The sequence below is a fragment of the Bubalus kerabau genome, chromosome 4, assembly GCF_029407905.1.
Source record: "Bubalus kerabau isolate K-KA32 ecotype Philippines breed swamp buffalo chromosome 4, PCC_UOA_SB_1v2, whole genome shotgun sequence".
Lineage (NCBI taxonomy): Eukaryota > Metazoa > Chordata > Mammalia > Artiodactyla > Bovidae > Bubalus > Bubalus kerabau.
In genome coordinates, this window is record NC_073627.1 from 137,841,296 (window position 1) to 137,855,243 (window position 13,948).

Here is a 13,948-nt window from a genome sequence, read left to right on the forward strand (position 1 = left end):
TGACAGCCAGCCTCCAATATGACCCCCAATGACCACTACTTTCTGGAGTCATATCTTTGGGTAATCTCCACCCACAAGGCGTACTGTTGATGTGAATGACCAACAAAATACAGCAGAAATGATGCACCATCACTTCTGAGAGGACGTTATGAAAGACATGGCTTCCATGTTTTGTTCCCTCTCTCTCTTTCTCTTTTGAGTCATTCACTCTAAAGAAAGACAACCACCATATCTTAAGGATGTTCAAGGAGCCTATAGGGCGATTGTATGGAGAGGACCAGAGGGCTCCAGCTGACAGCCAGAAGGAAGCTAAGGCCTGCCAACAACCACAGGAGTCAACGTGGGAGAAGAGTCCCCAGTCCTAGTTGACAACATGACTGCAAACTCACGAGATGTTCTGAGAAAAATCAACTGGCTGACCACTTCTGGCTTCCTGACCCTTAGAAACTACTCGAGATAATCCATGTTTGTTGTCTGAAGCTGCAAAATATAAGGGGCAAGAAGGTAATTTGTTACACTGCAGTTGCTAGCTGATACATTTTCCTAGCCCAAAGGGCAAGCTCCTGAACATAGTAGAGTCTTCTCATGGCCTCCTTTCTACCCTCATTTCACACTATTTCCAGATTCAGGATCTACAGTCTTGAGTGGTATTGACCTGCTTATGCCCAGTTCACAGAGAACTCTATGCCTCTGTGTCTTTGTATAAGCTGTTCTCTGCTTCTGATGGCATCCCCTTCTTCAGAAATGCTTCCTCAACTGCCCTGGCACCAAATGATGAGTTTAGGTCCCTCCCCTCCAAGTGATCACACACACTTCTTAGAATCATAGGTGAAAAGTGAGTTAAATGAAAGAAGGGAAACATTCACATGAAAGAGTCATCAAGAGCACATGAAGTTATCAGAAAGAGAAACACCATACGATATCACCTATATGTGGAATGTAAAATATGATGCAAAGATGAATCTATCTCTGAAACAGAGAAACAGACTCACAGATTTGTGGTTGCCAAGGGAGGCAAGGGTGGGGGAGGGATGGAATGGGAGGCTGGGATTAGCAAATGCAAACTGTTACACTTGGAATGGATAAACAACAAGGCCACGCTGTGTAACATGGAGCCCAGCTTGGCACTCTGTGATGGGGGGAGGGGAGGGAGGCTCAGAGGGAAGGAATATATGTACTTAACTGTAACTGATTCACATTGTTGTACGGCAGAAATCAACACAAAATTGTGAAGCAATTTAAATTAAATTGCTTTTAATTTAATTTAAAAAATAAATAAAAATTTAAGATTCTGTTACATAGACAGGGAATTATATTCAACATCCTGTGACAAACTATAATGGAAAAGAGTATGAAAAAGAATATATATGTGTGTGTGTGTTGTATATATATATATATAAACCAATGACTTTGCCATACAGCAGAAACTAACACATCACAGTAAGTCAACTATGCTTCAGTTGAAGAAAAAATAAAGCACGTGACTTGCCTCTATGTTGTTGATCAGCGAATTGTCAAACCTGAACCCAGGAATTCTTTTCTCACTGCACACCACACCCACATCTTCCGTGTGCTTACAGTCGGTCACACCCCAGCCATTGGAGGAGCAGGCTGCAAGGGTCGCCTCGCTGCCGGTGCAGTAGACATTGTCCAACCAGATGGGCCCTGAAGGAAGTGGAGAAGAGAGAAGCCAAGATCCACATCAGAGTAGGTCTGAGTCTTTGGGCGCATTTGGACACCAATGATGTACACAAAAACAGGAATTTTCCCTAATTTTGGCAGCTGTGTGGAGTCATCTATTGGTTTTCAGTGTGTTGAAATACTTCATACAGTTCAAGACCCTCCTGGATTCCCCTGGCAGAGGGATGTGATATAGGGATGTGGTGGATTGAAAATGATCAGAGTAGAAATCAGATTTAAACCCGAAGTAACGTGGTATAATGGAAAGAACAGGGATTTTGGACCCTAAGCTGTTTGATACTAATTCTGGCTCAGCCACTCAGCTCTATAACCCTGGTCAAAGCTTCCTTTTCTCACTGGTAAAGTGGGGATAATAATGACATTTAAATGGCAGGGCCATGTGCAGATTAGAGATAGTACATGACACATGCCTCATTTATTGTTAGTCCAGAGTTACTAAAAAAAAATGGTAATGATGAATTTCCCTGGTGGTCCAGTAGTTGAGAATCTGTCTGCCAATGAAGGGACACCGGTTCAATTCCTGGTCTGGGAAGATCCCACAGGCCATGGGGCAACTAAGCCGGTGCGCCACAACTACTGAGCTGGCAAACCACAGCTAGAGAGTAGCCCCTACTCTCCACAACTAGAGAAAGCCCATGGGCACCAAGGAAGGCCCAGAGCAGCCCCAAATAAATATTTTTTAAAACGGTGATGATGATGATGATGATGACGGTGATGGTATTAGTTATGCTCAGAGAAGGCAACTCACAATGTGAGGTCATCTCCCTGAACCCCAAATCCTGGTGCTTTCAGGTCTCTTCCTACTTCCTGATGTTTCCCATCCACTGATTCAGAGATGGTCCAGCAAGACTAACCCACAGAGCCTCCTCCTCATGCTTCAGAAGTCAGGTGAAGGCAGGGCCGGTTTGTAGCCAAGCAATCTGTCTGGGAATCCCTGGTGGGTCTCTGCTCACCTCCTGTGCATATTTACCTGACTTATAGCAAGTAGGGAATTCCAAGTACAAAATGCTAGAGGGTTAACTACAATGAGACACAACCTCACACCCACTAGGACGGCTACTACCAAAACAAAAACTAAAACAGAAAATAACAAGTGTTGGCAAGGATGTGGAGAAATTGGAACCCTTGTGAACTGTTGGCAGAAATGTAACATTGAAACAGAGGAGCTCACGTTCTTTACATGTTGGTGCAGAAAGAATTCAGCGAGAGGCAAAGTGATAGGTAAGAGATAGATTTAAAAATACAGGATGCTGGAACTTCTTTGGTGATCCAGTGGTTAAGACTCCACCTCCCACTGCAGGGGGCACAGGCTTGATCCCTGGGTGGGGAACTAAGATCCAGCATGCTGGACTGTGTGTGCCTGCCCCCTTCAAAAAAAACAAAAAAGCTAATATCAGATGCTTGTGAGGGACACAAGCAGTCAGGCAAGGGAGCAATGCCCCAAGAGCTGGATAGGCTACATTTTTATAGTCAAAGGAAAAACGGGGAGGGGAGAAGACCACCTTCTTCCTCATTCTTGAGTAGATGTCAGGCTTCTATCATCAGCTCCTCTTCCACATCAAGTGGGGGAGATTTTTGTCTCATTGTGGCCCAACCGGCCCAATCTGTCATGGTACTATGTTAATTAGCTAAAAGCTAGTAGCATAAGCTAAATATGGTAAGCCATGTAAGGTTTCAGTATAATGAGGGTATTCTACTTCGGAATGTCTTCTTTCTCCTATATTTTTGTTTTTAGTGTGCACAGAGGAGCATGACCTAGGGATCATTAACTTATTGACCCCAATGGCAGGATGCAGGTGTTATTTTTCTGCCACTGTTTTATTGTCTTGTGGGCTGGCTCGCGCTTCTATTGCACGGTTTTGTTGCTAAGCAAATCTGCTTTCTTGAGTGATCATTCACTTACAGGGGTCTTCCAAAGTTCCCTCTCTATCTATGAACTCTTAGTGGGATTTTTAAACTATTTGATTATCTTACTTTATCCCTATCAGAATGATGAAGCCCCTATAGGAACACAGGGTGGTTCCCCGAATTAAAAATAGAATTACCATATAGCTAGCAATGCCCACTTCTGGGAATATATATATTCAAAAGAATTGAAAGCAAGGTGGCAAAGAGATATCTGCACACCCATGTACATCACAGCACTTTTCACAATAGCCCAAATGTAGAAGCAACCTAAGTGTCCACTGACAAACTGTAGTCTACACGTACACCAGAATATTACTCGGCCTTCAAAAGGAAAGGCATTCTGTCACTCGCGACAACATGGGTGAACCTTGAATTCCTTATATTAGGTGAAATAAATCAGTTGGGAAAAGGCAAATACTGTATGATTCCATATGTATAAGGTACTGAGAGTAGTCAAAATCACAGAGACAGAGCGTAGAATGGAGTTTACCCACGGGCTGGGTTAGGGGGTTGAGGAGTGCTTATTTAATGGGTATAGAGTTTTAATTCTGCAAGATGAAAAGTGGGTCCACAACACTGTGAATGTACTTAACAGTACTGAACTGCACCCTGAAAAATGGTTAAGATGGCACATTTTATGTTATATGTACTTTACCACCATCAAAATGTTTAAAAAATTTTAAGTGCTAGAGTGGTTTCAAGTAGTGATTTTTATAAGCATCACTACACAATGAAAGAAAACAGTCAAAGCTCTCATTTTTCTCATGACTCCAGAGGACTCTACAGTAGAGTGGAGTCAGAAAACCTAGGTTCAAATTCTCTCTGCATCAGGACTTCCCTGGTAGTCCAAAGGCTGACTGCACTTCCAGTGAAGAGGGCATGGGTTCCATCCCTGGTCAGGAAATAAACACCCCACATGCCATGTGGTACAGCCACAAAAACAAAACAAAAAACAAATTCTCTCTGCCTCTGGCATGGTTACCATGTGACTAGGTCAACTACTTCATCAAGCCCATTCCTCAAGTGAAAACAATGATACAAAACAGACAGGTCGCCATGGAGATTCAACTGGATTATGAATGTGCCTAGTATGTGTTCACCTTCCCTTCCTCCTTCCTCCTCCCAGTAAGTCAGAAAAAAAGGAATTTGCTGCTTCCATGCTGCAATGAAAATGCAGATAAAAACACTCCCATTGTAAAGATGAGAAAACCAAGGAAAATCTGAGGTTCTTCAAGGTCAGAGGGAACCTCAGGTCAGCCTGTGGACTTCGAGGCCCCAGATGAAATGCGTTTGCTATGACAGACGGCAGCTCAGGGCTCAAACGAGAGAACCTCAGATGCATTGAAGGGAAACAAAAGGCTTATTGAAAACATCTGGGCTGAGGTTTTCCAACTGGTTTCTCAATTTGGCTTCGTTTCCAAGCCATCAAGCTCCACTGAAACACATGCTCCCTAATCGATTGCTGTTTCAACAACAAACCAATGTTTGTCTTGCTAAGTACTAGCAACGGAAAAGACCCTCCACGTTTGAAGCGGGGCCTCTTCTATGGAACAGTCTTCAGAAAAGCTGCTGAATGGACAGAGATGGTGAAAAGAAACAGAGCCCTTATTCCATCTGCAGAGAGAGAAACCACCCTGACTAAGGGGATGGGAAATAGGACAACATTTAGCTAAAAGTACCAATAGGAACTGCAAAGCAGATGCCCCAGGGCATGTTTTATGTTTTGATGAGGAGCATTTAAAATTAGCACCCTGTTGGCTCAGAAGGTAAAGAATCTGCCTGCAATGCAGGAGACCCAGGTTCGATTCCTGGGTCCAGAAGATCTCCTGGAGAAGAAAATGGCAACCCACTCCAGTATTCTTGCCTGGAGAATCCCATGGACAGACGAGCCTGGCGGACTACAGTCCATGGGGATGCAAAGAGTCGACGCAACTGAGTGACTTTCACTTTCATTTGAAATTAGCACCCTGGAGCATTAATGTTAACTATTACCCCAAAGAGCTGCTTTCTTAAGAAGCTTCAACTCATCCCCAGTAAGTCTACCTTCTACACAATCCCACCAGTTACCTTCTTAGATAGTGGGAATGTTCATTTCTATGTGGCCCAAGATGACATCACCATGCCAGGTAAACTAATTTGGCCTAATTTCATGACCTTTTTTTCCCCCGCTGTGTGTTCAATGCCTAACAACTAAATTGTTCTGATTCCAAAGCAACCAACTTCCAGTTTGCTGCTGGAATGCACGGTGGTTTGGGAACAGTTCAGTACACGCCATCTGAGAACTGCTAGGAAAGTGCCATAGGAACACAGATGGGGGCCAAACTTTGGACGTAAAATGCCAGTCGGGGACTTCCCTGGTGCTCCAGGGGTTAGGAATCTGCCTGCAATGCAGGGGATGTGGGTTCAATCCCTGATAGGAGAGCTAAGATCTCACACACTACAGGGCAACTGAGCCCATGGGTCACACCTAATGAGCCCACATACCAAAACTAAAGAGTCTGTGTGCCGCAACAGAAGACCTCTCATGATCCAACGAAGATTCTGTGTGTTGCAACTAAGACCCAATGCAGTCTAATTAATTAATTATTTTTTTTAAATGCCAGATAATCAGAAGCAAAACTTCATATTACTCCTTCCACTCATTTACCCTAAGAAGATGCTTCTCCTGATGAAAGGACAAGAGATGTACCAACACGTTAACAGATCATTTACAGAGAAAAGATCATAAATATAATTCCATTTGAAGTCCAGCATTCCCCTGGCTGTCGGGGCAATGGAGATGCTTCAAGTTAGGAGCTTTGGGGCCCCATTGCAGTCATCTGCTGGCTTCATCACTGTGATCTGAAGAATGACGCAGTGAGGGGGGATTACATTAAACCTCAGATCTGAAGACACGCAAAGGAGAGCAAACATCTGAGGTTCAGGAGGCTGTGATTCCATCCAGAGAGTGAGAAATGGGGCAGCTGTCCCCTCCAGAACTCTCTAAAGGCCCATGAGGTCTCTAAGCTCAGAGATGCTTTGGGAGAAAAGATCTATTGACAGGCTGGGCTGGAAACCTAGAATATCCCTGGTGCTCTCCCTGGCTTCATTACTACAGCCTGAACTTGAGAAGTTCACCTATAGTGTTTCTGATTCATCCAAAGAGCTGTCTAAACGCCATCAGAGCACATCCCAGGGCACGGGTCACTATGCCAAGTACTGCTTGCCAACTATTTTTTGTTTCGTTTTGGCCACATTGCACAGCATGCGGGATCTTAGTTCCCCAACTAGAGATCAAATCTGTACCCCCTGCATTGGAAGCACCAAGTTCCAACCACTGGACTTCCATGGAAGTCCCTTGCCAACTGTTTTTAATATTTTTCAAAATCAAACTGAATCAGCATTGGTGGTATAGTGGTGAGCGAAGCTGACTTCCAAATCAAACTGAATCATGATTAATTAATACTGACTGAATGTTCACCATGCACCCAATGTTAAAAATCCTAAACTGATGCTGATGAGATTCAAATATATTTTACATCTAAAGGGTCTCTTGGGATAAACCAACTACCACTTTCATAGACAGGGTAATGCTTAAAGTCTTAGAGACAGGACAGTTAAAATTTTTTTTAGTGTCTCTTTCTCCCTTCCTCTCTTTGATACCTATTCTTCCTAAATCTTGATGGTCTCAATATCCCCAGAGAGGACCCTTCAGTGCTCTTAGTTTGCACCTCCTCTCTCCAATGACTCTCATCCTACATCAGCTAGTATCCCATGGTCATAGCTTAGACCTTGAATTACAAACCATCTCAACCCTTCCCCAATCTCCATTTCAACGCCTCTAGTGTGTATCTGCGTCCATGAGCCCACCTTTCTAGCACACTCCTTCTACTACTGCAGTCTCAGCTCACAATCTGTTGATCGTACCAGCTTTCGCCAGTCCTTCAGTGGCTTCCTGGAGTACCTTGTTACCTACCCAACTTGGACTCCATAGGCCTTGATTTTAATCATTCCCTTGAAAATTCCCTCTACTCCTGTGAACTTTTCTCCATTCATCATTCTTGGATGGCAAAGTCTGAGCCACGCTAACTCACTTCTCTAGCTATCTCATACCTGCTCCTGAGCAGGTGAGTGGGGGATGGGGAAAAAAATCATGCCCATCTTACCTGATGACAGGTAAATTTTAAGTTTAGGTAGAAAGAAAATAAAGATGTCACTAGAAAAACCCCAAAGTCATTGAAAAATATGTGTTATAAAATAATAAGGCTTAGACAGCCTGGAATAGAAAACATAAATCTGATGTTACCTCTAGATCACTCAGCAAGCAGAAAAAAAAAAGAGAGATGTGAAAGGATAGAGAAGTTATCCAGAGTTTTTGTAAAGAAGACAGGAAATGGGTTTTAAAAGCCTAGCATGACAGTCCATCGGGTTGAAAAAGAGTCAGACATGACTTAGCAACTAAACAGCAACAACAAAAAGGTGTGAATATATCTTTGCTGCTTTTACTTGAGTCACGGTAAGGAATGCAGAGTCAGCTTCAGAGAACAGTTTACACTAACTGCAGTCTCTTGATCCAGTTATCCCAAAAGGACATATTTAATGACACAGAAGTGAGACATGTATGAGATGAGATTTCCTCTCTCCTAGAATTTCTAGAATAACTGAGAGCCAGGGTTAGGAGGGACTAGAACAGTGATCAATTTCAGGGACTCCCAAACCTGGCTACATGTACAAGCACATTCAAAAGTTACAGAGTCCAAGACTCCATCTAGACCTTAACCCAGAATATGAGGGGTTAGCTCCCTGGAAGATTCTAATGCCATTAGCATGGCTGGTGGCTCAGAAGATAAAGAATCTTCCTGCAAAGCAGGAGACCCAGGTTCGATCCCTGGGTCTGGAAGATCCCCTGGAGTAGGAAATGGCAACCCATTCCAGTATACTTGCCTGGAGAATTCCATGGACAGAGGAGCCTGGTGGGCCACGGTCCACAGGGTCACAAAGAGTCACATAAGATTGATCAACTTTCACTTTTAATCAATTTATCCAACAAGAGTTTGGGGACCTCTGCTTGAGTCCAGCAGCCACGCTAACACCTGGGCAGCTGCTCAGCCAAGTGGACAAGGTGCTTTTACTTTACTAACCTCCAGCTAGGAGGGGTCCTCTAGCTGGAGTTTTTATTTATTTTTTGGCTGCACCATGTAGCATGCAGGATATTAGTTCCCTGACCAGAGATGGAACCCATGCCCCCTGCATTGGGAGCATGAAGTCCTAACCACTGCATCACCAGGGAAGTCCCTGGAGATTTGATTTTATCTTTAATATTTATTATTTACTTGGTTGCATTGGGTCTTAGTTGAGGCACTCAGAATCTTCATTGCACTGTGTGAGATCTTTCATTGTGATGTGTGGGCTCAGTAGGTATAGGGCATCGGCTTAGTTGCTTGGTGGCATGTAGGATCTTAGTTCCCCAACTAGGGATCGAACCTGCATCCCTTGCATTGCATGGTGGATTCTTAACCACTGGACCACCAGGGAAATCCCAAGATTTTATTTTTAAATAATGCCCTTGGTCCTTATCTACTTCCCCACTTACAACCACAGACTATGACAGTGTCAAATGTTCTTAGAGAGCCTAACTTCCTAGTTATCCAAGAGAATAAGCATCTTCCTGTAAAGCATACAGTTAATTAGGTCAGTACAGGACAGAGCCCCAGGTTCTGGGCTCCACCACCTGCCCTCCCTCAAAATGATCTCCCCCCAATTTTTTTCAGTGTATTGACTGAGCTTATCATGAGTGGAAAGAAGAAGCCAATCAAAGTGAAAAAGACACTTCCCTGGTGGTCCAGTGGCTAAGTAAGACTTCTGGCTCTCAGTGCAGGGGGACTGAGTTCAGTCACTGGTCAGGGAACTAGATCCCACAAGCTACAACTAAGAGTTCGAATGCCACCATCTAAAGATCCTTCATGCTGCAACCAAGACTGGCACAGGCAAATAAATAAATAAATATTAAGGAAAAAAACCCCACAAAATGGAAAACAGAAAGCAACTCTGTTCTTATCCTGGCCAAGCCCAGCATGCTAATACTAAAAGCCTGAACTCTATCCCTTCAGGAGGATGGTAGAGTCAGGGATGCTAGCCTATGGGCAGCCCTTGTGACAAAGAGCAACAGGCTCTTTTGAGGGAATGGTTAGGAGAAAGGCACCATGTCCCCCTGGCTGATGCAACCCCAGGCAGTGCACAAGGCTTGAAAGATGACCATAGACGGACCTTGGTCACTACCTAGGGTCACTTCCCGGCCTAGTTGGCTCAGGACCAGGCTGCCAGACTTTTTGTCCTTAAACCAGGAAAGTAAAAGTGAAAGTCACTCAGTCGTGTCCCTCTGTTTGCCACCCCATGGACTATGGTCCATCAGGCTCCTCTGTCCATGGAATTTCCCAGGTGAGAATACCGGAGTGGGTTGCCATTTCCTTCTCCAGGGGACCTTCCTGATCCAGGAATGGAATCTGGGTCTCCTGCCTGTCAGGCAGATTCTTCACCATCTGAGCCACCAGGGAAGCCCCAAACCAGGAAAGTCGTGGGCAAAGCAGGACTGGGGGGAGGGTCACTGTCCCCCTCCCGCACACCCCTGCATTCCCGCCTTCCAGCATAGATGGAGTATTATCAGGGATTCCTACTTGACAGTAACTGCAGCTTCGTTTACGAGGCTAGCCCCCCTGGAAGCCTGTTGCCGCTCTCTCCAGGGGACCCCAGAACTCAGTTCCCAAGCGCAGAGCGATTTACCTTCCCCTTTGCCGTAGGAGGAACTGGCGGTCCAGGATTTGGCCTCCACGTAGCCCAGCTCCCGGCAGACGACGTGTGCGGCGTGGATGGTGAAGTCATCATCGCACACGGTGCCCCACTGGCCGTCGTAGTACACCTCCACCCGGCCCTCGCTGTGCTTCCGCTTCTGGCCCGCCAGGCGCAGCTGGATCTTGGCCACGTCGGAGGGCACCTGAGGCCGGTGGTACTCGGGGGCAGGCTCCTGGAAGTACTCAGGGTACTGGCGCCAGCTCTCGTACTGCGCCAGGCTTAGCGTGGGCAGGAGGGCGAGCAGGGCCAGACAGCGGCAGAGGCAGGAGCTGCCGCGCCGCTCCATCCCTGTTCTCGGGCTGGGGGAGCGAACGCGGGCGGGCACTTGGCGCTCAGGACCGAAGGGCAGGAGCTTCCTGGAAGAGGGGAGAGTTTCGGGTTACAGACGTCTAGGAAACGGCCAGGGATTTCATACTCCTTCGCTTAGAATTGAAAGCTCATTCTAGATTTCAACTTCTTCTCTCCTCCCATTGTGCTTCAACTAGACAGGTCTAGGAAGTCCTACCTCTTTGCCCTCTACCCTCCCAGATCTCTGAAATGCTTTTTATCAGCGCAGCTTCTGGCAGGAAACAGAGCACACTCAGACTTCATTTGAGTTGAGTTTTCAAAAAGACTGTTTACAGGAATGGATAAAAAAAGAGGTGAGAGAGAGAGAGAGAGAGAGAGAGAGAGAGATGGAATATTACTCAGCCATAAAAAAGAATGAAATAATGCCATTTGTGGCAATGGATGGAGCTAGAGATTATCATATTGAGTGAAGTAAATCTGACAGAGAAGAAAAATATTATATGATATCGTTTATATGTAGAATCTAAAAAAATGGTACAAATAAACTTATTTACAAAACAGAAATACAGTCACAGATGTAGAAAACAAATGAATGGTTACTAAGGGGGAAGGGAGAGCAGGAATAAATTGGGAGATTGGGATTGACATATACACATACATATATATAAAATAGATAACTAATAAGGACTTATTGTATAGCACAGGGAACTCGATTCAATACTCTGTAATGATCTATATGGGAATAGAATCTAAAAAAAGTGAACGTATGTTTATGTATAACTGATTCACTTTGCTGTACCCCTGAAACTAACACAACATTGTAAATCAATTATACTCCAATAAAAATTGACAAAAGAGAAAAAAAGACCCTAGACAGAGATGTGGACAGAGTTCAAAGGAACAAAGGACCATGTAATAACCAGGCTGGCCAGAGGGGGGCGGCTGTTATCACTGCCAGTCTTCGGGGTGGTGCAAAGAGTAGCTAAACCCAGAAGGCGGCTGTTGGAGCTGTGGCTTCAGTGAAGGGTCTCAGAACCACATCACAGCAACAGGGGTAAGGGGAACAAGTTCTTGACTTCACTGTCCTCGGGCCTCTAACCTCCTTCTGATGCTCCCCAGTGGGCAAACCCAAGCTGCTGAAGACAAGCCTGTCTCTTGGCGAGTCTCTGCAGATCTGCCTCCTGGGCACAGGGAGGGTGAAGGTGGGGAAGCAGGCTGAAGGGAGGCAGAGGGTCTTCAGCCCTCTTCCCCCTTCTCACCTCTGTGCATCTCGTTCTCCGGGGCCCAGCTCAGAGCCCACCTTCTTGGGGGCAGCACTCCTACTGACGCAGCCCCCCAGGATCTTCCTTCCAACGGGGCTTGTTACCTAGACCTTCTCCTCACCCGTCCCCAGACACCTTCATATGCCCAAAGAGCCTACAGACTGCTTAAGGGCAGGACTTGTATCTCCTCCTTCTTTGGGTCCTCCAGAGTAAACATGATAGGTTCATGGACGTGTCTATGGAATGAAAAGGTGATTTGCTCCCACAGACTGGGTGGCTGGAAAAATGAAGACGTGAGAGTGTCTGTGAAGAGGGCTCGGGGGGACTCCCAGGTAAGGCAGGCTTCCTCCCTCTGGACGTTAGCTGCCCTGAATGGAAATGGCCTCTTCCAGGTGCTGAGATAACACTACGAGACATCGAGTCTCCGTCTCTACTTGTTCATGGGGTGCTGTACCCTCTGCACATATCTGAACCCTCCTATGGCTCCAGGCGTCCAGACACCCTGATGTGCTGCCCACACACTCCCCAGATCTCAACATGTTTTATATTCTGGATCTCAAGGTGGCTGAGGTCACTGAGTGAGGAGATAGGAGGCAAAACTCCTTAAACAGTTCTAACACAGGGCCTGTCCTTAGCTGAGCTGAAGTGTAGCCCCAGAGAGCAGTCCTGAGGCACCTCTCCTGCCCTTGGGGAAGCCAAGGAAGCCCAGGCAACAATTCCGTCCCTTTTTAAGTTTCCATCCCTGAGGGCTGCTGGGGACTGAGTGCAGCCTGCTCTGTACACAGAGGGCAGACATACAGGTCTTTGTGGTGAACAGGAGCAAGAAAGGATGAGTGGCCTGTCATCAGGTGGCAAGGGAGGATAGGACAGCAGAGTTGAGGGGAGCACAGACTCTGGAGCCAAGCAGTTTGGGCTTGAATCATCATTCTGATGCCAACTAGCTGTGTGACATGGGGAAAAACACTTAACCTCTCTGTGCTTATCAATGTTCCTTATCTATAAAATGGGAATAATAATTGTATCTAGCTCCTAAAATTGTTATGAGGATTGACTGAATGGTACATAATAAGCCTTAGAGGAGCATGTGCCAAATAAATATTTTTAATTTTTGTATTTTTAAGATTGTGGTCACCATACCCAGATGGAGCCTACTTCTAATTCCAAAATGAGGTCCTAGAGCAGAAAATAAAGACTTAGCTCATATACCTTGATCCTTCCATAATTCAGAGAGATAGGAAGACAGTTTTAAAGGACCACAGGTACTTTCTTTCATGGAAGAGGAAGTAGAGTTGGAAGATAGGGTTCCCAAAGGAAACCAGGACCAGCAGGTAAAAGCTATAGGGGAGCATCACACATTATCAGTTGAACAGGTTATGTGCATGCTCAATTGTGTCCGACTCTGCGACCCCATGGACTGTAGCCCGCCAGGTTCCTCCATCATGGAATTTCCCAGACAAGAACACTGGAACAGGTTGCCATTTCCTCCTCCAAGAAACCGTCTTGGCCCAGGGATCGAATCCGCATCTCTTGTCTCCTGCATTGCAGGTAGATTCTTTACCACGGCACCACTTGGAAAGCCATTAACCAGGTTAGGGCCAATCGTATTTCTCAGTTCATGGCACATCACTATCAAGGGAAGACCAGATAACTTCCCAAGAGCAGCCCAGGGGGAATGATCTAACTTGGAGAGAAGTAGTTCCATGTTTGTTGGGATGGCCTGGTCCTGTCATGGGTGCTAGGGTGGAGATGCCAGGGCTTGGCAGACAGTCAGGACCAAGGACTTGGGAAGGCCCTCTGGTTCACTGGAGGTCCAGTGTCCTCATCCTGTGACTCACAGACAAGACCAGAAAGTTGTGGGGTTCCTGTAATGGCCACTTGCAGATCACAGGCTGACAGGCTAGTATGTGGCTCTGAAAGGACGCCCCATCACCCCATCCACACTTCATTCCCATTCCAGCATA

The 13,948-nt window shown here is 45.8% G+C and overlaps 1 protein-coding gene across 1 annotated transcript in view; it reads right to left on the reverse strand.

Moving 5' to 3' along the window:
• Positions 1-13,948, reverse strand: part of LOXL2 (lysyl oxidase like 2) — a 112,409-nt gene that overhangs the window by 69,558 nt on the left and 28,903 nt on the right. The window contains exons 2-3 of the mRNA XM_055578742.1: positions 10,369-10,793; positions 1,490-1,665 (exon numbers count right to left, since the gene is read on the reverse strand). Of these exons, the coding sequence (XP_055434717.1) occupies positions 1,490-1,665; positions 10,369-10,723 (531 nt within the window). The 5' untranslated portion in view covers positions 10,724-10,793. The remainder of the gene's footprint in view (positions 1-1,489; positions 1,666-10,368; positions 10,794-13,948) is intronic.